Source organism: Vipera berus (genome assembly GCF_964194415.1).
Source record: "Vipera berus genome assembly, chromosome: W".
NCBI classification, from domain to species: Eukaryota; Metazoa; Chordata; class Lepidosauria; order Squamata; family Viperidae; genus Vipera; species Vipera berus.
This window is the reverse complement of record NC_138210.1, coordinates 47,247,027-47,272,997: the sequence shown is the minus strand read 5'-3', so window position 1 is coordinate 47,272,997 and position 25,971 is coordinate 47,247,027. Positions and strand designations below refer to the sequence as shown.

At 39.6% G+C, this 25,971-nt stretch overlaps 1 protein-coding gene across 22 annotated transcripts in view; it reads right to left on the bottom strand.

Annotated features, from left to right (window-relative positions):
- The window catches only part of LOC308676084 (enhancer of polycomb homolog 1-like), a 282,194-nt gene that overhangs the window by 105,930 nt on the left and 150,293 nt on the right, over positions 1-25,971 (bottom strand). For 20 of the 22 annotated variants that reach the window (XR_014028260.1, XR_014028261.1, XR_014028262.1 and 17 more), the window contains exons 2-11: positions 14,246-14,405; positions 12,693-12,838; positions 12,408-12,614; positions 9,003-9,151; positions 7,426-7,585; positions 6,327-6,503; positions 6,156-6,245; positions 5,924-6,072; positions 3,278-3,621; positions 2,200-2,277 (exon numbers count right to left, since the gene is read on the bottom strand). Coding sequence is in view for 13 of the 22 variants with exons in the window: in XM_081341796.1 (XP_081197922.1) it covers positions 2,200-2,277; positions 3,278-3,621; positions 5,924-6,072; positions 6,156-6,245; positions 6,327-6,503; positions 7,426-7,585; positions 9,003-9,151; positions 12,408-12,614; positions 12,693-12,838; positions 14,246-14,405 (1,660 nt within the window). In the remaining 9 variants the exon portion in view is untranslated. Of the gene's footprint in view, positions 1-2,199; positions 2,278-3,277; positions 3,622-5,923; positions 6,073-6,155; positions 6,246-6,326; positions 6,504-7,425; positions 7,586-9,002; positions 9,152-12,407; positions 12,615-12,692; positions 12,839-14,245; positions 14,406-22,068; positions 22,185-25,971 lie in introns of those variants that run through there. The other 2 variants (XM_081341803.1, XM_081341801.1) reach the window with 2 other exon arrangements.

The following is a 25,971-nucleotide window of genomic DNA, read 5'->3' as shown; positions in this document are numbered from 1 at the left end:
TCCCAAGGTCATGTGAAGTGACCAAAACCTCCTGCAACCACCCAGCAGAGGAGGGGAATAAAAACCAAACACCCCCCACTCCACCCCCACTGCCAATCCTCAACAGAAATGCTCACAACAATGAAACCTCGGACAGGAGGAAAAGTGCTGCCGGGCTGGCAGGCAGGTGTCTTGTCGGCTGTGGCTTGGGGGGCACTTTTTTCAGTGCCACTGTAACTTTGAACAGTCACTAAGCGAACTGTTGTAAGTCGAGGACTACCTGTACTTCATCACTTTTTCCTTTTTTTTTGGTCATCAAGTTTTTGACACCTTGCTATGTGACTGGTGGTACTCGGATGCTGCCATATCCTAAAAGTGGTACTATGGGCGAAAAGGTTGAAAAGCCCTGGACTAGATGACCTTCAAGGTCCCTTCCATCATCATCATCATCACCATCATCATCATCATCGTTATTGACTTACCACTTTGTTGTTTGTATATACACTGAGAATTTAAGCATTGGAGACAAATTCCTTTTGTGTCCAATCACACTTGACCAATGAAGAATATTCCTATTCTTATTGACTTGATCTATTACAGGTAGTCCTCAACTTACAATAGTTCATTTAGTGACCATTCAGAGTTACAAGGGCACTAAAAAAAGTGACTTATGACCATTTTTCACACTTATGACTGTTACAGCATCCCCACGGTCATGTGATTTACATTCCGATGCCTGACAACTGGTTCATATTTATGACTGTTGCAGTGTCCTGGGGTCATGTGATCCCCTTTTGCAAACTTCTGACAAGCAAAGTTAGTGGGGAAGCTGGATTCACTTAATGACCATGTTAATTAAACTGCAGTGATTCACTTAACAAATGTGGTAAGTTGTAAAATGGGGCAAAACTCAACAAATTTCTCACTTAGCAACATAAATTCTGGGTCTAAGTGTGGTCGTAAGTCAAGGACTACCTGTATTCAAGTCATAAATAGCAATAATAGTAAACATAATGATTAGACAATTAAGATCGCCAAAAGTCTTAATAAAATTACTAGGGATGTTACTATATGTATTCTTTTTATTCAACCACATCAGAGATGATTTCCTTGTCTTTTTTTTAAAGAAACATATCCATAGCTACAGAACCATTCCAACAGAATTTGAAAGCAGCTTGAGGAGTCCTCCAGAAAATGGCACACTGAAAGGTGGGGTGTTTTTTCTCTCCCTGCTGACAAACAGCTGACAAACAACTGGCCAAAGCCAGTTCTTTCACAGCATGGTCCCAGGAATTTGAACACGGGTTTTTCTGAATACTACATGATAACCTTCAGATGACCATGTACTTGCCTGGGAAGAGAATCCAAAGGATTGCAATTCTCAGTAAGACCAGTCGGAGTGGTAAGGTCTCCATCTTTTCCTGTTGCTGTTTGTATTTGCCTCTGTTAACATCACATTTTGAAGGGTTTTTTGGTTTTTTTGCTTTTGACTAACTTTTTTAACTGTTAAATAACCTGGCTGAATGCTGAAGTGCTCTACACCCCCCTGTTGGATTATAAATGTGTGCTTTCATCATTGTACTTTGGAGTTATAAAATATACTTTGACTTTCACCTTGCCACAAGGATGTCAATGAGTCTTCTCCTTTTTGCAGTGAAAGTGATTTGATCTGACTTATATTGGATTCTTATTGTAAGGATTTTACTAGTTTTTAAAAGAACTCTGTTATTCCATTTTATTTTTGTACATATTTGTTTTTTATTTCAAAAGATGAGAACTTTCCTTTTTTCCCATTTGCTTTCTACTGTGGGAACTATTATCTCAGTTTCTTTTGCAGTTACTTTGTTAAGAAACACTTTCTTTGCCCTTGAGAAGGAACTGTCTATACTTTGCTGTGAAAGCTCAGCTATAAGAGGGATCTGGATTATATTAAAATCAAAGCAACAATAAATTAAGGACTATGAACACTACATATCATATATTCTCTACAATGCCCCCAAAATAGTTATAAAAAAGATGGGAGCTGGATGATTTTAATGTTAAAGCCTTGTGATATTTTTAATATTTTATAGCAATTTTGCCAATATATAGAAGTTCATAAATTGTGGACCTGGTTTGCAAAGGGGGGGGGGAGAAACAATTACTATTGCTGAATTATATTTATCAGTTTTCAACCAGGGGGGACATTTTATGTGTATGTTTGATATTTTGTTTACACACCTTTTTTTTCTTTTCTTTTTGTTTTTGTCTTTGTTTTGTTCTTTTTTTTCTTTCTTCTTTTTGGATTTTGTATTTTAACTTTGGAAATAAATAAATAAAAATTATCAATAAAAAAAGAATTTAAGAGGTTTGTGTCAGTTATAGAAGATAGAAAGAAGACGATCAGAGTTGAAACATTACACTTTCAAGATTTACATTTGAAAATTACATATTTAACCAACACAATCTCAGTCTTGGCAACTGCTTCCAGAATTCTATAGCAGTGGTGTTCAGTCAGAAGGCCATATCCTTCTGAACAGTATCCCAGGCTGTATGACTCATCAAAATTTACAGTTTGGAGATATAATTCTGAACTGCCCCAAAACCACTGTAGTCTTAAATTATATTCATGCTCATTTTTAGATAGCATTGTATAAGACTTTTTAAAACAAGATCCTTTTACTAGAAGTCAGGACAGAATTGCTTCCTTTCAACAGATTAGTATCATTCCTCAAAAAAATATTATTCTATTTGTACCACTTCCTTAAGATATGATATAGATGGGTATTCACACTGCCAAACGGACTACAGGCTACAGGTTTTGCAGTGGTGATCTCTACTAAGCTTTTTGTCTTAAAACACAACTGACAAATTGGTCCTTCTAACCAACAAAACGTTGTATATGTACGACTTTTCATGATTGTGTATATTAGATTTTGGATTTTAAATGTCAATATCTTGACCATTTTAAGCCAATTCCTTATTTTGCACTTAATAGCAAATTATAAATTGTCAAAAATAGTAAATATAAATAAAACAGCAAAGATAAATAACAAATTTAAGAAACAAACTATAAAATTCTACCAAAGAAACTTTGGTAGACATAAAAACATAGAAACATAGGGAGACTGGATTCAATATAGCTATAATTAAAGTACAAAGTAAGTCTGGACCAAATGTACTATATTAAATTTTAACTTTAGCATGGTGATTAAACATGCAACATAAACATCAGCAACTGAGAAAAATTATGGAGGAAATAAATATTGGACTTTTGCCAAAAGTATGTTTAGAATTAAGTTTGTGAAAATAAACATACCAAAGTGTGCTGAACTGCTACTTTTACTTTGTATAGAGGTACTGCATGTCTGGGTCCCAGGTTGTACTGTGCCTGCTTGATTTACACTCCTGTGTAATTTCCTATAGGAAAATTCATCACTGTCATGTAGGGATGGTGTCCGAGGCTTAAAATGCCTCCATTTACATGATTTGAAATTGACTATTATCTGACTGAGGTCTTTAAAGAAATATCTGTCCGAGGTATTTGTTTCTGAGGTATTGGTAAATTGATTGACTGAAGGGTGTAGTTGTGAGGAAAGTATTTCTGAATCCAGTTGGCAAAATGGACTGTTGTGTTCTGAATATGCTCGGTCCAGGAGCACCCTAAAAATGGAAAGAAGGCTATTTTTAATTACATATAAGCCAAAGTGTTATTCCTATCTTCATCCAAAACTTATTTTTAAAACATCAGGAAGAAATAGTAGGGAAATTCTCTGTGAAAACATTTTTCAAACTAGTTGCTTCAACTATCAGAAAAACATTCACAACAGGGCCCTGTACAATTTGAAAATTATTTGGAAGGAATAGTCAGACCGCCATAAAAAACCTGTACTTCTCTCCTACTTATTAAAGCATCAGGTCTTTTTTCTTGCTTTCACATTTAGTCTGAAAGAAGGTGCTACTACTTAAGGAGTTGACTAATCAAAATGAATCTAATTAATGGTAATTAATAATAGACTTATGGGGAAGCTTGAAAGAAACTTGGGCTTTTTAAATGTATAGTAAAAAGGTTTCATGCTTGGGCAAGTTAAAAAACAGTTCTTCCAGATCCATTTTTAAAGTAAGCTCAGCCCTATTTAAGAGCTACATATAACAAAGCAAGACAACATACAATGAAAGAAGTTGATAAATTATACCTTTTCTTATTATGGCAATTTAGCAAGAAAGGTCTTTCCCTTTTTATAAGAAAAGGCTATGCCTTTGAAAGAACCAAGAGCCTCAGACTCACAAACTCCAACTTGCTACATGCACAGTAATTCTCTAGTTTAAATGAAACAAGTCAGTATTTGTTTATTTGGACAAAATGTCAAACCACTGTAAGTGGATATTAGAATATAAAGAGGTTTACTATATCTTAGGTTTGATTAGGAGAGGGAAGCAAAACAAAGAACAGTCTGGATAGACGTCACTATTAACAAAGATAGCTAAATACTATAAGTGTTTACACTGCTCAAATGCTTGCAAAGTTTACTAAAGAGTTAGAAGATTTTTTCTTTCAAAAACTATGTGATCCTTATTATGAATATAATTTTTCATAATTTAAGGAACACAAACAAGTTTAAAAGGAAAATGTGGTAATTAGGCCTAATAGTGTCAAACTGTAGCTATGGGAGACAAAAGGCTAAGATAATTAGAGAATGAATATGCTGCAAAATCCAATTGGAATTAAGATAAAAAGAGCCCTCATTCCACTTTATCTAGAAAACAACCCCAGTTTTTTAAAAGTACAAATACATACTTAAAAATACTTCAGAAAGTAGATCACTAGACACAAGGGATGGTGTATTCTTCTTACAAGCCTCCAGTTTGAGGCAATTTTGAATATGACAGGAAAGTAGATTATGGAGACTTGTCAAAGAGTTGTTATTGTAGAACATGAACAACACTATGCTAATACTAAAACATACAGTATATACTACTTCTTTCCAACGTGATATGCATCTGTAGTAATAGCAATAGTAATACCTAATTTTTATAAGGTAAAACAGTGCTGAAGGGTCCGGATTAGCTAGATATTTTTTAAAAAAAATATTACATGCTGAAGCAATATATTATACCTCACTCTCGACAAAAGAATCCAGACAAGATATGCTTAATCACTATTTTTGATGCCACAGAAATCCTTGTAGAACAATATGCTCATGTAATTTGACATGGATTTTAATGCAACCTCTAAAAAAACTTATACCCAGGCAAATCATTTGATGAGAAATTAAGCTGCTTTGAGATCTACCTATAGTCTTCTGGTTATTTGCATACAGAGATTATCTCAGAAGAACCTCAAAGCACCTACACCTTTAAGCAGAAGATGCACAGAATCACAGTGGTACCAGGAGGCACCTACTCTCAAGAAAGATGAAATACCACACCTGTCCCACAAACAGATTGCCAAACTGATAGTTCAAGTAGGCACAATACAGGTCTGGAAACATGTTACAGGTTTTCAGGATCTTTATTTTCAGAAAAGTTACAGTGTGCAATGACATATGAAATATGATTAGTGCAAGCCTCTAAATCAGGGGTGTCAAACTGCCGGCCCGAGGGCCAGACGCATCATGAAGAAACCGTGCCCACCCCATTGCCGGCAATGGGGAAAAAGTTCCGATATGTCACGCGACGTCACGAGCTTGACATGTCTGCTCTAAATCATGGATTTAAAATGGATTCAAGGGGAAAAAGAGAAGGGGAAAAGTCACAATAAGGCTGCGTGTTTCTTTAACAGAAGGGAGATCATAATAAAGTTGAAGATATAGATTTAAAAATACAGATGGCTAATTAAAATTTATGTACTAATTTAAATAACAGCAAACATATTTAACAACTACATTTCAATTCTTTTTCTACATCATGTTCATACTTTTCAATATGATATTAGTGTAGTGAGTTTTATGATAAATAAGCCTACCTTCCACCACGTCCAACCCGTCTACGTGAAAACCAAATGCACCTTTGTGGCACAGTAAGGGTGGTTAAGCAGTATCTGTAATGCTCATCTCCTAATGTTCCCCCTTTAGAACTATTCCATGGCCAGTCACCAGTTTGTTCTAAATGAGGCTTTGAAAAGAAATATTTGAAAAGGGTTAAAACATGATTTTAATAAGTGTAACAATACAGTACTGTAGAAACTCAAGACTTACAGCATAATACTGACAGCCTGCTTTCCTATGGAAAGCAAATGGCCCATCAGGATCATTTTCTTCCTCAACTTCAGAAGAGCCAGACAAGACCTTCAAAAAGAAAGCAGTAGTTAAGTATAAAGACACAAGTATCTTTCCTCCCTCTGAACCAAAAAACTGTAGACGTCATACATGAGAAAGAGGTTCTTCATCAGAGCTGGGAAAGTCGTACTGATTCATATCTTTAACATTAAAGATTGGCAGTGCAGAAGGAATTGACTGCTGAACAGCAATAGCAGCCGATGAAGATACAATTTTGGGCTTCTTCTCATATTTTCTCTTCGGTCGTATAGCATCAGCTTTCTCTTGCTGCATGAAGAGAAAATGCATTAATGGTTTTATCTGAGTAAATCATATCCATTATGTCAACTCTACAATGAACCTGGCTACAGCCATTTTGCTCGTTCTAGGTTGCCACAAGAATGGGACGGGTGTGGAGGATTTCTACTAGTCTAAACATTTTACTGTCCCATGGGAACCAAGGTCATTTCTGTCTGTTAGATTGAGGGCGTATTTGGTTAGAAAGCCCACCAAACTCTTCTATTGGGGAACGTAGCTGATTGCATAGCATTGGGGTGGGAAGTTCAACTTTGTAATATTGTCTCTCTTTGAAGGGGATTTCAGACTTGGTTTCACTTTTGACTGTGTCAATACTATGTAACCAATAAACATGTTCTTTGAGGAAATCTCAAGCCTCAGAGTTCTGATTTGTTTGGTCTTGTCTATCGGAACCTTGACACATTAGAAGACTGAAGTTTTAGAAACTTTTTTTAAAATGTACCATTGTGATAAAATGAGAGGTAAAGAGGGATTTCTCCTTTCCTAATAGAGAATCAGGTAAAGGCTCTTTCACGTTGACTGCAAATCTTGGTGACTACATGAACATTTCTAGTAAGAATTTTCTTCTGTATTTTTTTCCAACTTCACAATCGAGACCACAGCCCTGGGATTTCCTGGTGGTCTCCCATTCAAATACTGACAAGGTCTGACTTTGCTTAGATTTTCAAGATCAAACAGGTTTAGTTCATAGGAAGCTTTAACCTAATAGGCTATTAAAATTACTTACCACAGATAATAATAAATAAGAGTATCAACCTAGATACCAGTTATCTTGAAATCTTTTGGAATGAAATTAAGAACAATTCACATAGTTTAAGCACATTTATAGCATAAAATTATAAAGGAGCATTTTTTTCAAGTAAGTAATATGCATAATGATAGATTTAGTCACCTTGTTTATTTTAAATTCCTTCAATTCCATACTTTCTGGGTGTTTAAACTGAGTGCTATTAGGAACAGAAATAACAGGAATAGCATAGGTAGGCTTCATGGGCTGTCGATGTACCATTACTTCAGACATGATCTCTCCATTATAATCACCCAAATTATCTCTGGAAAATGAAGAAAAAGTTTGAATTTATCAGAACTTTTAAATGTTAGTTTATATACTTAACATCTGTATCTTTATTACATTGTGAATCTACATCAGCATTTCCCTACTTGGGCAACTTCCAAATACATGGACTTTACTTTTGACAGTTCTTACCCAGCATGGACATTGTTGACAATCCTGGCAGTTCAAGGTGATGCACCTGGAAATTGCCCACACTGACAACTACTGATCTAGAACTGAGTGTTACATAAAAGTGTTACTCAAGAAGAAAAAATACCATTACAGAAATACTTAGAATATACATTCTGAAAGGATAATTGCAGTAAGTATGCAAAATGTTTCAAATTTGAAATGTTCCAAGATCAACCTATCTCTTTTCAGCTTGGAAAAAAAAATCAGCTCCAAAAAGGGCTGTTCAGACTTCACAAAAGCATTCTGAGCTTGAAATAACCAAGGAGTTTAGAGTGCTAAATATTTTATAAACCTCAGATAACATTGAGAATAACACAGATATTCAGTCAGTATTTTCAACTCTAAAACTATATTGCATCTTTAATGATATTATTTCAAGCAAAGCAGACTTACTCTGCTTTGGTCATTACCAAGTATTAACATGGATTTCTAAAATAGTAATCTGAATCCCTCACAGCATCTTTTTCTAATACAGACTTAATTTATTTTTAAAGATATTTTAATACATTCCAATCAACCAATATTCTCCCTTTAGAATCAAAAACAATTTACCCCTGCAAATTAATATACACCTTTCAATTTATATAACTCCAGACAGATGCCTAAAGTTGCCTTGGTTTCAAAATTGCAAAAGACATCCTCATGTGACACTGACTTATACTAAACCACATTAATCTATCTGTTACCTCAATACTGTGTGGTCCAATTGCCACTGCTTCTCAGGGTATTAGAGAGGAATGTTTCCAGTCCTATTTGGAGGCAACAGGACTGAATGTGGTGCAGTGGTTAGAGTGCAGTACTGCAGGCTACTTCTGCTGACTCCTGGCTGCCAGCAGTTTGGCAGTTAGATTCTCACCAGTTCAAGGTTGACTAAGCCTTCCATCCTTCCGAGGTCGGTAAAATGAGGACCCAGATGGTTGGGGACAATATGCTGACTCTGTAAACCACTTAGAGAGGGCTGTAAAGCGCTATGAAGCGGTAGATAAGTCTAAGTGCTATCAGGACATTTCTACCCCTAATCATCCTTTTCTCCAAAATAGGAAGATTTGCCATCTAAGACACCATTTTTATCCCCATGCCTACATATTCACTCACAAGCACAACTATGTTACAAATGTGAAGCAAATAAAAATATATTACAATTTTATAAAATATTATCTATGTGCTAATTATTTAATAGCAATCATAATTTAAAACCAAACTGTTAAAACCAACTGTTTTACCTTTTTTCCATAATTTCCAATGTTAAATGCAGCAACTCCCTCTTGCTCTTTTCCCTTCTCTTTATCATCTCTAGAATTGTTACCGCATGACTCAGATCCCGCCTCAGTTTAAGCATTTTTTCATAAGAAGCTTCATCATTCTTTCGATTCTGCAAAATTTAGCATACAAATGAAACATTTATATTTTTAGATATCAAACTATTATAAAGTACATCAAATATTTTCATACCGGAATATTGTGAAATCATTTTTCAACCACAAATTCTAAATATTTATTTATGAAGATTGTTATGCCACTTGAATCACTATGACTCTAAGCAGCTCAAAAGAGAATTGCAGTAGTACAATACAAAAATGTAATTAATATATTGTTTATAAAATGCTTTTGTAATTAACAATGCTCACAATCATCCCAGGTACAACAAACTAACAACTGTTTAGTCCCCAAATGCTCTTTGGAATTGCAATGCTTTTAAGACCTCTATAGTGAGCATGTGAATCTTATTTCTAGTGGAAAGTCGTTCTATAAGAAAGGATGCTCCTGCATAAAATCCTGGCTTCTGAATCCCCACCCACCAAACTTCATGGGATTCTCATCAGGCATTTTTTGAAGGCACAATTTGGGCAGGCAGATTCTATTTGGGGTAAACAGTCTCTGTAGGACTTTAAAGGTAGAAGTAGCATCTTGAACTGTACAGAGAAGCAGATTGACAACCAATGCAGCTCTTGCTGTACAGGTAGTCGTTGAGTTACGAGTGTAATGGAGCCTGCCCATTCCACTCGTAAAACTAAAATTCGTAGGTGTGAATCTCGTACCTTGAACGAGATCACTCCCTGCTTGTTAAGACGCATGCAGCTCATTAAGTGCACATGAGGTATGTCAGGGTGGGGAAAGCCATGGAGGGCCTAGTGATGGAACAGGCCCCCAAGGCCTCACAGACCCACTAAGATACCTTCCTGCTGCGCTGGACTCACCTGGAAAAGATCCGTCTCCTCTCTGCCGCGGTTCCTACTGCTGCCCAGATTTGAGATCGGGGAATGCTTCTACGACTCCACCCCCACCCCACAGCCTGATCGGGCCTGGAAAAGGCCTCCAGAGTCCAGATCAGACCACCGTGTGTGTGTGTGTGTGTGTGTGTGTGTGTGTGTGGTGGGAGCGTCCCCCAGCCTCAGATCTGAGCTGCAGCAGCCTGGAAAAGGCCTCCGGAGCCCAGATCGGACCGCAGGGGGGTGCGCAGAAGCGTTCCCTGGCTGCAAATCTGGGGGGCAGAGGCCTGGAAAAGGCTTCCGGAGGCTGGATCTGGCTGCCAGGCAGGGGGGGGAAAGCTTCCAAGGGCCTGATCCAAGCCTTGGAGGGGTTTTCCTAGCCGTTTGCGCCAGGAACGGAGGTTGGAGGGGGGGACTTCTGCATGACTCCAAGGCTTGAATCAAGGCCTTGGAAGCTCCGTTCTGGGCAGTAGCAGCTTGGAGCAGTCCTCCAAGGGCTGGATCCAGCCTCCGGAGGCATGCAGAAGCCTCCCCCAGCCTCCGTTCCGGGCCGCTTCAAGGAAGGCTCCAGTGACAACAGGGTCACTTTCTCCCCCAGCACAGCAAGCTCTGGCGGGCTGGGTGCGGGTGCGAAAGGCCTAGTCTTCTCCCTCAGTTGAAGGCTTCAGGCTTGCTGTCACGCAGAAAAGAGTTGGGGGCAGGAGCAGGAGACAGGCACCTTTCGCACAGACAATGAAAGTTTCTGAGGTCTGTGATTTGGCGCCACTTCAAACACTCGCACGAGACCACGGACTCCAGTAACTTCCATTCTCGATGCAAAAAAACATTTCTAAGCTCCGGCGCGGCATGAAGGGAGGGGGAAGCAGTTGTGAGGAGTGAGGGGGAATAGGGTGAATGTTGCAGTGCCATTAAAGTCGCTCGTAAGGGCGAACGACTGCCGTGGTGCTGCAATATTTGTAAGTTTGGGACTTGCTCATAAGCACTAGGGGGCGCTTATCACGTAACTTCAAACGAGCGTTAAGTGAATGCTCGTAACTCGGGGATTACCTGTACTAGCTGTTATATGGGAAAATCAAGTTGTTCATGTTAATACATGAACTGTTGCATTTTGCAATAGAGTCTATATATATCTTCAAGAACAGTGCCCTGTAGAGCACACTGCAGTAGTCCATACATGAACTGGCAACAGCATGAGTGACAGCTACCAGTTTTAGAAACAAGACCAACTGATTCACAACCCAAAAAACAAGTAAATGCTCTCCTGCTCACAACTTCCACCTCCTGTTCTAACAGGAGCTACAAATCCAGGAGGACCTCTGAGATTGCACATCAGCTGCTTCTGGAGGAGCACAACCCCATCAAGAGCTTAAATTGGTGTTACCCTAGAACTGATTTCTGAAATAGCAAGCACAATGCCTTGCCTAGGTTGAGTTTCAACGTTTTTCCCCACCTAGACTACTCTTATAGTCAGCACTGAGTCAAGACTCCCTTCCATCTCCCATTTGACCTGAAATGGAGGTGTATAATTAGGTATCATCTGCACACTGATATCATACCTCAAATTGTCAAATTACTTCCTCCCTCCAGCCTCATATAGAAGGGGGAAAGGTTTGAACCCTCACACATTCCATAATGAAGTGTCCACAGGACTGACCTTTGTTCCCATACACACCAGCTGGGACCCTGAACTCAGGTGTGGAAGCAGCATAAAGCAGTATCCCCCCCACACACAACACTCACAGATGGTCTACAGCACGGGTGTCAAACTTGCTGCGTCATGTGACGTATTGCGACTTTTTTTGCATTGCCGGAGCTGGGGTGAGCGTGGCCTCCACATGATGCAACCGGCCCATGGGTCGGCAGTTTGACACCCCTGGTCTAGAGGGATACTATAGGGTCATGCCTCTACTATAAAGCATAAATAATCATGATCAGTGCTATTTCCCAGGCCTAAAACCTGACAGAAAGGAGTCCAGATAATCTATTTTTGAGTCCTTTGTAGATGCCAAACAACCACCTTATCAACAACTTCCCTAAGAGGGGAAAGTTGCAAACTGAGTGATAGCTGTCCAGTGCAGTTGGGTTAATGTAAGTCCCTTAAAGAAAGGATGTACAAATGCCCCTTTCAAAGATATCCCACAGGATCAACATGTGCAATCTCTTTCTCAGAAAACCATGCAACACATCAGCCTCACACTTCTCTGGACTCCATCCAACTGGCTTCTGACTCCAAGTGAACAAGAGTTATTATTATCCATAAAGAGCTTTGCTAGCATTGTCATGGGTGGGGAGGGTTAATAGTCGCTCCTTCTGTAAAAGAATCTGGGTCACTTTAAAAAGGGCCCTGGACAACAGTCTCTAGATGCAACAAGAACAGAGAAATAGCCTATACATAAACACACAAACATGCATACTCACTTTTCGAGTTTGCATCTTTTCTGTTCGCCTTCTAAATGCAACGTAAGGATCATTTGTGCTGGAACCATCACGCTTCTCCTGTTTCACTGCTGAGTTAAGAGAAGGACCTCGACAGTTTTTTCTCTTTTTAATCCAGTACTCATATATTTCTCTAATCAGTTCATCATCTTCCTTTAAAAGTAGCTTGGCTTCCTGCAGGCTGACTGGCTAAAGGAAGAATCCAAGTAGGTCAGTTTTATATATTTATACACTTAAAACAATTTCAAATTTGAAACAATACTATACCTGCTGACCACTTCCTTTTTCAAGCCGATCTATCATTTCTTCAAACTGCAAAGGAGAAATATCTATTTTTTTCTTCAGCTTATTCAAAAAGGCCTCATCTTCTGAATCCAAATCATAATCCGGTTGCTCAGCATCCAAACTAAAAGCTGAACAGAGAAAAATATTTTTATGTATTTTAAATAATCTAGGCAAAATGGAATAAAGTAATTTAGATGTAAATCTAGAATTGTTCAGTTAAACAACTAATTTTATAGGAGCTAAAGCCAGCAGAGTTTAATACATCTTTCAATTAGAAAAGTTTAAAAATTTGTACATATCTGCCAACTTGACATCTACTGATTATAAAATTATATTCCTTAACCAGTCCTGAGACTATATGGATTTATGTTAGCTAATCTTAACCAGGTAGGATAAAATGCTTCGGAAACTTGACAGCAGATAAATGGCTGAAATATTATCAAATGAATAATATTTCAAGTGTATAGTAAAATAGCCTTCATCAGATAAATCAATTCTTCATTAAGGGCTATTTAACTGTATTGTTTTCAGGGTGAATAAGACAGACTTGATAGATCCATCCCATTACCCACTGCCTCATTCAGAGGCTGTTCAAGGTTACAATGGTGCTGAAAAAAATAAATAAGTTTATAACCAATGTCCACATTTACATGCTGACAGCTGTGAGTGTACCATGCAAACAGCCCAGTGTATTCCACACTGTGTACCTGCTTACTGTCTTGTAATCCTTTCCTCTCCAAACTCTCCATTTTGCAAGGGAGTGAATGGGTCAGGCACAGGAGAGACGGTCTACTACAGAAACTACTTGTCTCCCCCCAGAGAGATTGCACAGAGGGGGGCTCCTTAGAGGGACTGAAAAAACAGGGCTCAGATCTTTGGGATGTGACCTCAGTTTCTGCAGCTCTTCAAGAGTTCTTCTCCCCTCCATGCACAGAAGGGAACTTGTACGCTGGACTGGAGAAATTAAGAGACTGTTAATACCCTTGCTTCATTTCTCCAGACCAACAATTTCCCTTCCCCCTCCAACTATGAATGGAGGGGAGGGGAAATCCTTCAGCAGGTGACGGAGCTGGCAACCTTCCCTGCCAGCTTCCCCATTGACATTCTGGAGAAGCAGGAAAAGATTGAAAATGGTTATTACATGATCACAGGGTGCTTAGCAACCAGTCATAAGTGTGAACAGGTTGTCAAGCACCCAGATTACAATCATGTGACTGCACGGGGAGAGCATCAGGACATTATTTGACAGTTGGAAGTGCTTTAAGGACCATAAAGCACCCCTTCCAAGCTGTTGTAACTTCAAATGGTTGTTAAACCACTGGTCATTTTTTGTACACTATCATAGTTAACAGAAGTTTAACTATTTTGAGCTATGTATTTTTGTTTATCAAATTTAGTTAATAAATCCAAATACTTATATGACCCTAACCTTATCCTTTCTTTATATCCAAAGGCAATTGTGAATCTACAAAACTGTTTAATTTTTAAAAAGCAATCTGGTTAATTTTAAACATTCAGTTTAAAGATATACTCACACTGTATGTGAATAAGCTGCTTTGGCATCTTAAATTCTCCAGGGTATATAGATTCATAATAAGCAATATTACTTTCTGCTTCTGGGACTGGTATAACCATATTATCCCGCTTCTCTCCATATACCTGCTGTGCTGAAATGGCCCGCTGGAGATGATGTTCCTACAGTTCATTAAAAAAGATGAAAATTGATATAGCTAAATAAATGTTATTGTGGAAACTAAACAGTTGAATTAATATTAAACTGTTTCAGCCAAGTACTGTCTATATCAGTTAAACTTTATACACATTCTCAGCCTCCACTCAAGTTAGGAGGCTAAAACGTATAAGGAACGGTTGCTGTAATTGGGAATGTCTAGTCTAATGAAGGGAAGGACGAGGGGTGATATGATCACAGTGTTCCAGTATCTCAGGGGCTGCCCCAAAGAAGAGGGAGTCAAGCTATTCTCCAAAGCACCTGAAGGCAGGACAAGAAGCAACAGATGAAAACTCATCAAGGAGAGAAGCAACCTAGAACTGACAGTTAGAACAATTAACCAGTGGAACAACCTGCCTCCAGAAGTTTATGGATGCTCCAACACTGGAAGTTTTCAAGAAGAGACTGGACAGCCATTTGTCTGAAATGGTATAGGGTTTCCTGCCTGAGCAGGGGGTTGGACTAGATGACCTCCAAGGTTCCTTCCAACTGTATTATTGTTGTTGTTGTTGTTGTTGTTGTTGTTGTTGTTGTTGTTGTTGTTATTATTATTATTATTATTATTATTATTATTATTATTATTATTATTAATCATCGCAGTCAGCCAGATGTTCAGACTGGATTTGGCATTTTTGTCTACCTGTCAAGTCCTTACCAAGGACCTGAGATAGGCAGATGTGGATGTTTGATGGTATTACAGATATCATCGCAGGATGGAAGCAGTTACTAGTAAGGCCGCCTTTTGCAATTGACTAATGGCGAATTTGTCAATGCCAATGGTGTTCAAGTGGTGCTCCAGTTGTTTTGGGATTGCACCCAAGGCGCCTATTACTATTGGTACTACCCTTGCTTGCCTTTGCCACAGTCTTTCTATTTCTATTTGTAGGTCTTTATATTTTGTTATCTTCTCCAGTTCTTTCTCGTCTATTCTGCTGTCTCCAGGCACTGCCACGTCCACTATCCAGACTTTTTTGTTTTTCTTATCAACAATTATTAAGTCCGGGGTTTTATGTTGCAGGTGCTTGTCTGTTTGAATTCTGAAGTTCCAGAGCAGTTTAACTGTATCATTTTCTATGACTTTCTCTACTTTATGATCCCACCAGTTCTTCCTTACAGGCAAATGATATTTCTTGCAGATCTTCCAATGCACCATTGTTGCTACTTTGTCATGCCGCTGCTAGTCTGTGCGATCTTCTTGCAGCAGCTTACCAGGTGGTCCACTGTTATTTCAGCTTCTTTGCATAGGCGGCACTTACTGTCTGTTGCTGTCTTCTCAATTTTGACTTTGTATGCATTTGTCCTTAAGGCTTGGTCTTGTGCAGCCAGAATTAGTCCCTCAGTCTCTTTCTTCAACTTTCCTGCTCTTAGCCATTGCCAGGTCTTGTTATTATCTGCTTTCCCAGCTATTTTTTTTAATGTACTGGCCATGTAGTGCTTTGTCTTCCCATGCCTCTATTCTGTTCTTCATTTGGTCTTTCTTGTAGACCAGTTTGCTCTCTCCAGTAGTCAGTAAGCCTTCTTGATATACTAATTTCAGTGCATCTTCATCACTGTCCTTCAGATATTCTTCCAAAGCCATTTTTTCTTCTTCAACCATCTGATGTACTTGCAGCATTCCATGTCCACCAATTTGCCTTGGTAGATAAGAGTCTGTCAATGTCACTGCATGGATGAAGGGCATGATTCACTGTCATTATTTTTCTGGTCTTCCTATCCATTGCTTTTAGTTCTGCTTGAGTCCAGTCCACTATTCCAGCTGTGTATCTAATGACTGGAATTGCCCAGGTGTTGATTGCCTTCACGGTATTTCCTCCATTGAGTTTGGACTTTAAGATCTTCTTCACTCTCTTGATGTATTCACCTCTAATCTTTTTCTTGACTTCAGTGTGCTTGATGTTGTCAGCTTGAAGGATACCCAAGTATTTGTAGTAATCTTCCTCATCCAGACTCTTAATGTTATTTCCATGGGGCATCTTGATTCCTTCAGTTTTCACTATTTTTCCTTGTTTGAGAGTAAGTGTGGCACATTTGTCCAAGCCAAACTCCATTGCAATATCTTGTCTATATATACGGACAGTGTTCAGCAGTGATTCTATTTCAGATGCTGTTTTTCCATACAGCTTCAGATCATCCATGTAAAGGACGTGGGTAGTCTGGCAGATGTTTTATGTTTGATAGCCATGTCCTGAGTTATTCAGTATTTTTTTTTGCGATTTCTACGATTTCTCTTTTTTTTAAGTAAGCTTTTTATTATTATTTTCTCTACATACATATGTCAATCAGCGTGTGATCTGGGTTCAAAAAACGCTAATACATAATCAAGTCCTATTCTTTGATTCTCTCCTCTAGCTATTTGTAGAATAAATTCCAGCTATTTTTTAATTACTTCTTCCTCTGATGGTATTCCTTCATTCTTCCAGTATTGCGCGTAGATTATTCTTGCTGCCGTTGTAATATGTAGAACCAAATATAAATTTTGCTTATAGTATTAATCTTTTCTGGTATTATACCTAATAGAAAAAATTCAGGATTAAATACTACATGTTCTCCTAATATTTTTTCTAACCAAGCATGTGTTTTTTTCCAATAGGCCTTTACTTTATCACATGTCCACCAGATATGATAGTACATACCTGAATTATGTTTACATTTCCAACATCTATCTGACATATTTTTAAACATTTTTGCTAATCTTGCTGGTGGCAGGTGCCATCTATAAAACATTTTATATAAATTTTCTTTATACGCAGTTGACATTGTCAGTTTATAATTTCTCTCCCATAATTTTTGCCATTTTTCTAATTCTATAATATAACCAAAGTTTTTCGTCCACCTTGTCATTGTCTCTTTAGTTTGTTCACTTTCCATCTCTAAAATTAACAAAAAAATATAAATTTTCTTATTACTTTCTCATCAGAAGTTAACAATATCTTACCAAATAGTTTGTTCTTTATAAAATCCATACAGTTTCACATCTTTTTCATATCTATTTTGTATTTGTAACAGTGCCCACCATGACATGTTAATACCCTGATTTTCCAGCTCTTGTTTTGATTTTAATGTCCCATCAGCATTCAAAATATCTCTATATGCCCAAATTTTTTCAAAATCTACCAAATTTTTGTGTGAGAAAGCTTCCGTCATTGATAACCACCCTGGGATTTTTACATATATTTTAGTTTTGATTTTTTCCCATACTGTTATCAAAGCATTTCTAATACAGTGATTTTGAAAATACTTATGAATTTTGTTTTTCCCGTACCACAAAAAAGCGTGCCACCCCAATTGTAAGTCATGTCCCTCCAAATATAACAACCTTTTATTCCTAAGCGTTATCCATTCTTTCACCCATGCTAATACAGATGCTTGATAATACAAAGCCCACTCGGGTAGACCAAAGCCTCCATTTTCCTTAGCATCTTGCAACGTTTTCATCTTTATTCTAGCTTTCTTTCCTTGCCATACAAATTTCAAAATTAATGAATTCAACTCTTGGAAGAATTTTTTCTCAAGTTTTATCGGAATTGTTTGAAATAAAAATAAAATCTTAGGCAATATATTCATTTTAACTGTAGCAATTCTTCCTAGTATTGACAATTGTAAATTCTTCCACTTTTCCAAGTCTAGCTTTATTTGTTTCAATAACCTTGTATAATTGTCTTCTTTTATTGTTGAGCATTTGGCTGATAAATATATACCCAAATAGTTAACCTTTTTCACTATCTATACCTCTATTGATTCTGACAATCGCCTTTTTTGCTTATCCGTAAGATTCTTAACTATTATCTTAGTTTTTTATTTGTTTATTTTTAATCCCACTATTTCTCCATATTGTTCTATCTTCCCCCACAATTTTGGGATCATCTCCAAGGGTTCTTCCAAAATAAATACTAAATCATCACCAAATGCTTGTAATTTATGTGTTTCACCCTTTATCCCCAATCCTCTGATTTCTGTATCTTGTCTTATATTTCGATTTAAAACTTCCAAAGTAAAAATGAATAACAAAGGGGACAATGGGTATCCTTGCCTTGTGCCTTTCCTTATTTCAAAGCTCTCAGTACAATCTCCATTCACAATCACTTTGGCTGTCTGTTATATATTGTTTTTACCATATTTATAAAATTCTGTCCAAAGTCCATTATTTGTAAATTGCCATGGAAGATGATCAAATGCCTTTTGAGCGTCTAAGAATATTAGTGCCATTTGTTTCCCTGGATATAGCTCATAGTATTCTAATACATCTATTATCACTCTTAAATTATTTATAATTTGTCTCTTTGGTAAAAAGCCATTTTGATCTGGGTGTATAAATTAAACTAAAATATTTTTTCAATCTCTCCGCCATTATTGAAGTAAAAATTTTATAATCCACATTGAGCAATGAGATCGGTCTATAGTTCTTAATCTGAGTCAAATCGGAGTCTTCTTTTGGTATTAGAGTAATATTTGCTTCCATCCACGTAGATGGAAGTCTAGCTTCTAATAAAAGTCCATTGCAAACATCTTTCAGCGGTTCACTTAGTATCTCTTGGAGGTTCTTATATAACTCTGCCGGAAGCCCATCTGGACCTGGTGTTTTCCCATTTTTTTGTCTCTTCATGGCCTCTGATATTTCCATCATTGTAACCCCTTCATCTAGCATAATTTTAAATGTCTCTGAAATCTTTGGAAGATTACTTTCTTCCAGATATTTTACAGTTTTCTCTCTTGAAGTCTCCTCCTTATCATACAATTCCTTATAGAATTCTTTAACTATCTTTTTTATTTATTCATTTTTATATTGTAAATAACCTTTCCCATCGAATAATTTTTTTATCTTTTTTTTCTTTCTGTTTTTTAAGTTTATAAGCTAACCATCTTCCCAGCTTATTGGCATTTTTTAAAAAATTGTTTCGCTCTTTTTATCTGTTCTGCCACTTTTTCTGAAACTAACAGATTTAATTTATGTTTTACTATATCCATTTCTCTTTTCAAAGTCTTTTTTGTGGATTTTTTTGCAGTTCTAATTCTAACTTTCCAAATTCTTCTTTTAATAATGCATATTGCTGTTTTCTCTGTTTATTTTTCCTTGCCATATACGTTATAGCTATACCTCTAAAGTACGCTTTAGCTGTATCCCATACATTTTGTACTGTTGTACCTTCTTTTTTATTTTCTTTGAAGAAGAATTCCATTTCTTTTTTGTTAGCTCTATAAATTCTTTTTCTTTTAGTATGGAACAATTTAAAGTCCATCTTGGCCTTTTTTGTATTCCTTTCCAGGTCATTGTCAAGTTTTCGACGTGTGGGCTTTCCAAGTGACTCTGAGGCATTGTTTACCTTAAAAGTCCTTTATTAGCCTAATACACCGGCAAATGCTTGCTCGAAGGAAGCTGGAATCTGACATACAGTACAGCTCTTGACATAGTTTTCTACATCTCGTTTTAGTCCCGGCCACCAAAATTGCCGGCGAGTGAGATGTAGAGTTTTTAGATATCCGAAATGTCCAGCCTGTTTGACATCATGGCTGTGTTTGAGGGCATTAAGACGAAGAGCTTAAGGCAAGTACAACTTTCCCCCCTTGTAAGCCAAACCATCCCTGCATGTTAGGGATGTCTGATTGTCTTTAAACCATTGATCAGTGAGAAGTTCTCGCTTTATTTTCTTTACCCCGGGGTCATCAGGATTAGGGGTCCTGCGAGGTGTGAGTTGGGCCGCAGTTTGTGGACTGGGGATAATTGCCTCGTGAACTTCTTTGCGTTCACTTTTGTATTGTGGCAATCGGGAGAGCACATCAGCTAGGAAGTTTTTTCTTCCTGGTATGTACTTTAAAGTAAAGTTAAAACGGTTGAAGTACTGTGCCCATCGTACTTGTTTTGGGGACAATTTGCGGGGAGTTTTTAGTGCCTCTAAATTTTTGTGATCTGTCCATACTTCAAAAGGCACCTTGCTTCCTTCTAAGTAGTGCCGCCAGTTTAATAGCCCCCACCTAATAGCGAAGGCCTCCTTCTCCCAGACTGTCCATCTCCTTTCGCTTTCAGTAAATTTCTTAGAGGTGTAAGCACAAGGTTGCAGGCCCCCCTTTATTCTTTTGCAATAACACCACTCTGACTGCCACATCACTGGCATCTACCTGAATTACGAAGGGCTCCCCTGGGCAAGGATGCTTTAGGACTGGTTCAGCCGAAGTCTTTTTAAATTCTCAAAAGCTTCCTGACAACTCATAGTCCATGCTAGAGGTTGGCCAGGTCGTGGTATTCCCCCTCCCTTGCCCGTTTTGAGTAGTTCTGCAAGAGGTAGAGCAATCTCAGCAAAAGAGGGAATAAATTGACGGTAGAAGTTGGCAAACCCTAGGAAGCTCTGGAGCTGTTTGCGGGTTTGGGGGGGCTGCCATTCAATTATAGTTTTTACTTTGGCTGGGTCCATTTCGATACCCTCATTGGAGATTCTATAGCCAAGATAATCTAATTGGGTTTGGTGAAACTCACATTTCGACAATTTGACATAAAGTTTGGCATTCAATAGTTTCTTTAACACTTCTCTGACCAGTTTTATGTGGTCGGTCATATTCGTGCTGTATATCAAGATGTCATCAAGGTATACTAGGACCCCTTTGTATAGGTGTTCATGTAGGACCTCATTGATCAACTGCATACATACGGCTGGGGCCCCCTGCAGTCCAAATGGCATGACCTTAAATTGGTAGCTCCCCAAGGGGCAGTTGAAGGCACTCATCCCCCTCCTTTATTCTCACCTGGTAATATGCTTCTCTCAGGTCTAATTTAGTAAAGACACTCCACTTCGCCAGATGGGTTTGTAGGTCCTTCAGGAGGGGGAGGGGGTATTTATTTTCCACACTCACAGCGTTTAGGCCTTTATAGTCCACGCAGAGACGTAAAGACCCATCTTTTTTCTCTTTGAACAATACAGGGGCTCCCACAGTAGACTTGGCCCATTCAATAAATCTCCTCGCTAGGTTTGTATCCACATATCGCTGCATCTCCTCCATTTCAAGGGGGGACATAGCGTACATTCTTGGTCGGGGGAGTCTGACCCCTGGTAACAGTTCAATGGAACAATCATTGGGATGGTGAGGAGGCAAGGTATTGCATTCTTTCTCACTAAACACCACCGTTAGGTCCTGGTACTTGCTGGGGATGAGCGGCTTGCCAGGTGACTGTAAGGCAGCCATGTGTGCTTGCTCATTGGGTGGGCTAAAATCCTCTGTAACATCTGTTCAATCAATGGGGAGATCGGGCCCTATGGGTAATCTCACAGTTCTCATTCTTTTTTCCCACCAGATAAGCGGCTTCCATTTGTCTAGCCAGGCTAGTCCTAGGAACACAGTCTCAGACATCTTTCGAGCTACTAGGAAGCAAATAAACTCCCAGTGCTCGCCTATCTCCAGGCGTAAGGGCTCTGTTAATTGCGTGACTAAAGTCCCTCCCATTAGGGAGCCATCGGCTTGCTCGAAACTCACAGGTTTGGACAGCGGCTTGGCCTGTATGCCCAGTCTCAAGGCACATGACAGGCTAATGATGCATCGGGAGTAGCCGGTATGAAGTAGCACTTTCAGGTCTACTTATGCCCCTGACTTAGGGATTATGAGTTTAGCAGGCAATAAAAAAGGTAGAATGTGTCGACTCACCATCGGGTCGTTCTCCTCTTCATCGTCGCTGTCAAAACCGGGTAAAGTGGGGGTTGGTCCGGTCGGTGGGCCAGCATTCTCCTGGGTGGGGGATGTAACCTGGGTAACGGGCTCCTGGGTGACCCAGTTGGACTTTTCTCTCGATGGCTGCTGTGCAGGTTTCTTCCTCGTTGTTGGATCTGGTCTACTCTGCTGTTGCGGGTAAGGAACTGGGCAGTTCGCTGCTCAATTTCCCTGCTGTCCACATCGAAAGCACTTGATTGGCGGACCTGTAGGTGGTCTAGGTCTTTCGGCAGTAGCAGATGGGGGTTTTCGGGGGGGTGGTAGCCATCTGGATGCTGGTTTTGGTTCAGGTTCAGGTGGGGGAGGCTTTTTATAGTGGGCAAGATGGACATCTAATTTCACCGCTGCCTGGTACCATTCATGCAGCTGGTCGGGTACAGCTCGGTAGATACATGCCTGAGAAAGGTGGTCATCTAACCCTTCTCTAAAAAGATGAATCACTGATTGTTCAGGCCATCTATCTATCCGACCTGCCATCTTTCAAAACTCCCGCACGTACTCTAGGGCAGGCTGGCCAGCTTGCTTTATCTTATGGATTTGTTCTTCTGCTTTGAGGGCAATGGATGGGTCCTCAAATCTTTCCCTCAGCCCCAGGAGGAAAAGGTGAGGGTCCTCCAATTCAGGGGCCTGTTTGTTATATAAATTGTTCAACCTTTCAGATGCTTCTCCCTCTAGGTTGGATGCAATCACATCGACCATCGCACCCGGGTCCGGGTAAGAGTGACCCCAGCGATTCAAGTGAGAGCGTACTTGGTTGAGGAAAAAAATCAGTTTCTCTGGGTCCCCATCGAAGGCTGTTCTGAAGGGTGGGCTCATCATTGCTTGCTGGGGCCCCCATTGCTGCTGGCCCCACCCTAGTTGTTGGTTCAACGGCTGCTGGGACCCCCATTGCTGCTGTCCCCCCCTTGGTTGTTGGATCAACTGTTGCTGGGGGCCCCACTGCTGCTGGCCCCCTCCTGGTTGTTGATTCACCGGCTGCCAAGGCCCCCACTGCTGTTGCTGTGTCTCCAGTGGCTGCTGGCCGCACTCTGGTTGCTGATTTAATGGCTGCCAGGGCCCCCCCTGCTGCTGGCCCCTCTGGTCCTGCTGTACGTTCAGGGGTTGCACATCTGGGTCCTGCTGCTGCCACCCTAGATCTAGTAGATCTAGTAGTCCTTTGTTCTCTGGCAAGTCCTTCATCCTCGCCCTTTTGGTCATCTTCCTCTTTCTGTTCTTGTTTGTGCGGTTGCTCCTTGGGTCCTCTCTTCTGTTTGTTTCTGCTCCTTACTCTTCCCTTGGCTTAGTTTCACTCCTTCATCTAAAATTGACCTATTCCTTACTTCAAAATCTTCTGCCTTCCAGATTGAATCCAATCTATATCTTGTATTGTTCCAGTTTATTAAGATGCCTTCCGGCATCAGCCATCTGAAGTTTATACCATTGGCAATCAGCTTCGTGGTCAGAAAGTGGTACTGTCTTCGTGTGTCTCTAACTCTCTTGGGTATCTGCTTTAAGACCACAATTTCTTTATTTTTGTATTGTATTGGCTCATCTCTAACTTTCCATAGTACTTCATCTCTAGTTGTCTTTTTTGTAAACCGTACATGTACTTCTCTTGGCAGTTTATTTCTTCTTGCATAGCTTGAATTGAAGCGAAATATGTCATCGACCTCTAGCTGAATTGCTCCTCGATCTGCCTTCAGAGCCTCCCCCAGGATGTCAATAATCACCTCCGCTATGTTTCTGTTCTGTACCAGCCTGCTACCGACCCTGCAGAAAAGGCAGGGACAACCCCTTTACAAACGGCAAGAGGCTGGAATTAAGCCTGCCAAATTTATTAACATAAAACAGCAAAACAAGACACCAACCATGAAACAGGAGCTATGAAACAGGAACTAATCAAGCGGTTGCCTTCAGCAAACCAGCCCTCCCATGCATTCCCCTTTTATACAGTTCAGGGCGTGGCTTCTCTCTGCCTCCTTCCGAGGTGCCCCATTGCCTTCTTCTGTTTACTCCTGATTGACTGCCTCCTGCGTCGGGCGTCCTTGAACAGGGCCAGCTGTGGGTCATCTTCATCCATGCTGTCAGGCTCACACAGCTGGGTCTCCGTCGTGACCAGGTGGGAGGGGCCTGGCTGAGGGCTCTCATCAGCAAGATCTTCAACCCCCTCAGCAAGCTCTTCAACACCCCCCTCCTCCTCTGAGTCGTCCGACCCAACTGCCGAACCCACAGGCTGACCCCGAATCACAACAGTTTCCTTCTCTATCCTCAGGGATATTTTGAAATCTTAAATAATGTTCCGCTTTTTCCATCTCTAAAGTCTTAATTTCATTCTCTAGTTTTTCATTTTCTTGTAATAACATTTCTATCTTTTTGTCGTTCTCATCTGTTTTTTCTTCAATTTTGTGTATTTTCTCTTGATTTTTAATTATCATTTGATTCTGAGCTTCAAATCTTCCCTTTATACTGTATCCAAAATTTCTTCACTTACTTTTTCAAGTTTACTTTGGGTTTGTCTGTGATTTTCCTGCATTTCCAGGTGGTTCCGTTCCAATGTCTCTTGATTTTTTAACATAAGTTCTTGAAGGAATTTTAATGAAATCTGTGTTTCACTTTGAGCAGTGCTTATCTTTTCACACTGCAACATTGCTTCAATAGATCCCTGTGTTGTAGGACTAGATTGTCCTACTGAGGGTGCAGAAGAGGTTTTCTTCATAGGTCTGGCAATATTTGATGAAGTCATTTTACAGCTTACAGTCTAAAGCTAAAAAAACATCTGTTTCAATTTAGCCAAATTCAATAAAAGTAACTCTGGAGACTCTTTTCCTCACAATCTCACAGCAAGGCACTCTTATCATTTGCAGGTGTCCTTTGTCAACGTTACTCCAGTCAACAACAATTTTTTCAATTCTCACAATATATCAGAAATTTCGTTCTTCTTTTGCCACTAGATGTCCTCCTTGGCTTATTTATCAATGTCCGATAATTTTAACGAAGTCTTTCCCCTTCTTTATAATTACTTGCCGCTTTTAACTTTAATCCTTCTGGGGGTCTTTACTTTTCAGCCCTTTCCCATCAGGGGCACAACACTTATAATCCTCAAGAAGAAAGAAAAATTCTTGCTCACCCAGCTTCAGCACGCAGTTGAGAATCAGCTGATTTATATTCCTTTTTCTTCCTGCTGGAGATGACTATGGCTGCTAAGCTGTCCTGGCAGCCTTTTTCTTCGTTTTTCCAGAGGGTCCTACAGTTCACTCCAATCAGGTTGTCACTGCGTTTTTTTTAGTTTTGCCAGCTTTGTTCATTTTTGTCTGTACATTTTCCCCTGCTCTCTGCACCTGTGTTACTATCTTATCATGTAACCATAGTGAATGTCACATGTTCAGCCATGTAATGGTTTTACTCTGTTTTGTCCTACTAAGTGCGCATGTCTAGAAAAAGTTTTCATTAACTCTTTGAGCTATGAATGGAAAGATGCTATTACCAAGATTAATCAAGTGCCCATTGCTCAACGCACAGTGGATCATGTATGCAGAATTTTAACTGAAGAAGAGGCACTTATGCAAGCCGCGCCACATTTGAGAGGACCACCTGCATCAAGAGCTCCAGTGAGGCGTCCCTTCCGTGGAAGAGCCTACGTTCCAAGGATGCCAAGATGTTACATCTGTAATCGTGTGGGACATGCCACCCCAGATTGTCCCCAACGATTTCCAGCGCCCGCCATGTACCAGCCCAGAGGAACAGATCCCAGAGGAGGCAGAGGTAGAGGTGGACGACAAGGCCGTGGTTGTGGTCCCAGGCGTGATTCGCAAGCTCCACTTGCCACATTGGCTTTAACCAATGATCCACAGCCTCAACCAG